The sequence below is a fragment of the Nannospalax galili genome, unplaced genomic scaffold (genome assembly GCF_000622305.1).
Source record: "Nannospalax galili isolate Female #2095 unplaced genomic scaffold, S.galili_v1.0 scaffold426, whole genome shotgun sequence".
Lineage (NCBI taxonomy): Eukaryota > Metazoa > Chordata > Mammalia > Rodentia > Spalacidae > Nannospalax > Nannospalax galili.
The window spans coordinates 591,848-594,098 of NW_008354494.1; the positions used below are offsets into that span (position 1 = coordinate 591,848).

General features: G+C 45.5%; 1 protein-coding gene across 2 annotated transcripts; it reads left to right on the top strand.

The window, feature by feature from the left end:
- The first annotated feature begins 638 nt into the window (after positions 1–638).
- On the top strand, positions 639–1,901 carry LOC103748880 (olfactory receptor 10A4). 2 transcript variants are annotated; one of them, XM_008851662.1, is made up of 2 exons: positions 639–1,349; positions 1,665–1,901. In XM_008851662.1, the coding sequence occupies exons 1-2, from the start codon at positions 639–641 to the stop codon at positions 1,899–1,901; spliced, it is 948 nt and encodes a 315-aa protein (XP_008849884.1). The 2 variants fall into 2 exon arrangements, with proteins under 2 accessions (XP_008849884.1, XP_029411149.1); XM_029555289.1 differs by having other exon boundaries at positions 639–1,235; positions 1,551–1,901.
- The last annotated feature ends 350 nt before the right edge of the window (positions 1,902–2,251 follow it).

Here is a 2,251-nt window from a genome sequence, read left to right on the forward strand (position 1 = left end):
AAGAAGATAAGCACACTTCCTGTCTGTTGTATATCTTCCTGTCTAGAATGAAGTTTCCTGGGTATAGAAATAGAGCTTCCTAGAATGAAATGAAATCCTCCTTGGCATGGGTTCCTTGACATTGGGAACTACTTAGGTCTTTTCCTTGGGAATCATATGTTAATTCTTGTTTCACTTTCCTAGATTTTTTTTCTTTCTGCCTTTTGTTTTGCAGTAAAATGTCCTGCCTGACCTCATCAACTTTCATTATGTATCAAGCCCCTCTCTTCAGAAACTCTTCGCCTGTCTTTCTTAGCACCACTGATTATTGAAGGGTAATAGAATAAGAGGCTAAAGTTCAGCTGCGCCTTTGGGACTTCTCTACAGAACAGAGAAAAGTCTGGATGTGTCTAAATATATACAGTACATCTTAGTTTAGTCTGGAAAAACAGAGTTCTTTCAAAACTACTATGAACTCAATGGTCAAAATTATTTTATTCGATTTGGAGAGGACAGATGTTTGACCTTCAACAACCATAACAAGAAAAAGTATGGAGCCACAGGAGGTTCATTTACTTAGAGTACAATAAGCTTATAAAATATGTGGAAGCTTCTACGTCCCTGAAATTTGAACACATAGTGAGATCTTGGGCAGAAGAATGATGCGGGGAAACTGGACAACCGTTAGGGAATTTATTCTTGTGAGCTTCTCAACCTTGTCCTCTGAGCTGCAGGCTCTACTCTTTCTCCTGTTTCTGGGCATTTACCTAGTCACACTAATGGGCAATGTTCTCATCATTCTGGTTACTACAGCTGACTTTGCCCTGCAAAGTCCTATGTACTTCTTCCTCAGAAACTTATCCTTCCTGGAGATAGGCTTCAACTTGGTCATCGTACCCAAGATGCTAGGGACTCTGATACTCCAAGACACAACTATCTCTTTCCTTGGATGTGCCACTCAGATGTATTTCTTCTTCTTCTTTGGGGTTGCTGAGTGCTGCCTCTTGGCCACTATGGCATATGACCGCTATGTGGCCATCTGTGACCCTTTGCACTACCCAATAATCATGAGCCACAGGTCCTGTGCCCAGCTGGCAGCTGCTTCTTGGTTCTCAGGGGTCCCAGTAGCTACTGTGGAAACCACATGGATTTTCAGTTTCCCTTTTTGCGGCCCAAACAGGGTGAACCACTTCTTCTGTGACAGTCCCCCTGTCATTGCCCTGGTCTGTGCTGACACCTCTCTGTTTGAACTGGAGGCTCTGACAGCCACTGTCCTGTTCATCATCTTCCCTTTCTTGTTGATCCTGGGTTCATATGTCCACATCCTCTCCACCATCTTTAGGATGCCTTCAGCTGAGGGAAAGCGTAAGGCCTTCTCCACCTGTTCCTCCCATCTCCTAGTCGTCTCCCTCTTCTACAGCACTGCCATCCTCACGTACTTCCGGCCTCGCTCTAACACCTCCCCTGAGAACAAGAAGGCACTGTCGCTCTCCTACACTGTCGTGACTCCCATACTGAACCCCATTATCTACAGTCTGGTCTGTGCTGACACCTCTCTGTTTGAACTGGAGGCTCTGATAGCCACTGTCCTGTTCATCCTCTTCCCTTTCTTGTTGATCCTGGGTTCATATGTCCACATCCTCTCCACCATCTTTAGGATGCCTTCAGCTGAGGGAAAGCGTAAGGCCTTCTCCACCTGTTCCTCCCATCTCCTAGTCGTCTCCCTCTTCTACAGCACTGCCATCCTCACGTACTTCCGGCCTCGCTCTAACACCTCCCCTGAGAACAAGAAGGCACTGTCGCTCTCCTACACTGTCGTGACTCCCATACTGAACCCCATTATCTACAGCTTAAGGAATAATGAGGTGAAGGCTGCCCTGAGGCGGATCTCCCAAAGAACTCTGGGCACTCTGAAACTGTGACTAAGTTAAACAGAACCTGATGGGGTTAGAATGTAGGGACAATGCCAAGAAAAGTAAATTTTTCAAGTGGACTTGAGTCTCTGCTCTTTCCAAAGGATACGATATACATACTGAGATGCTGAATTTCCCACTAGGACCCACTTCAGAATAAAAGCACATGGAGGATGAAGATAATGAAGCAAGCCTAGTATTCTGACACTGTGGTACTAACGTCTCTGTGGGTGCTACTGCTGCGTTACATAAATTAGGATACAAGGTTGAAGTTTTAACACAATCCTGAGGCGGATCTCCCAAAGAACTCTGGGCACTCTGAAACTGTGACTGAGTTAAACAGAACCTGATGGGGTTAG

Bases quoted from the DNA above. Each gene is read 5' to 3' on its own strand.
- LOC103748880 (XM_008851662.1), top strand. From the start codon at position 639: ATGATGCGGGGAAACTGGACAACCGTTAGGGAATTTATTCTTGTGAGC. The intron at 1,350-1,664 runs GCCTTCTCCACC...GGAAAGCGTAAG, and splicing joins CAGCTGAGGGAAAGCGTAAG to GCCTTCTCCACCTGTTCCTC.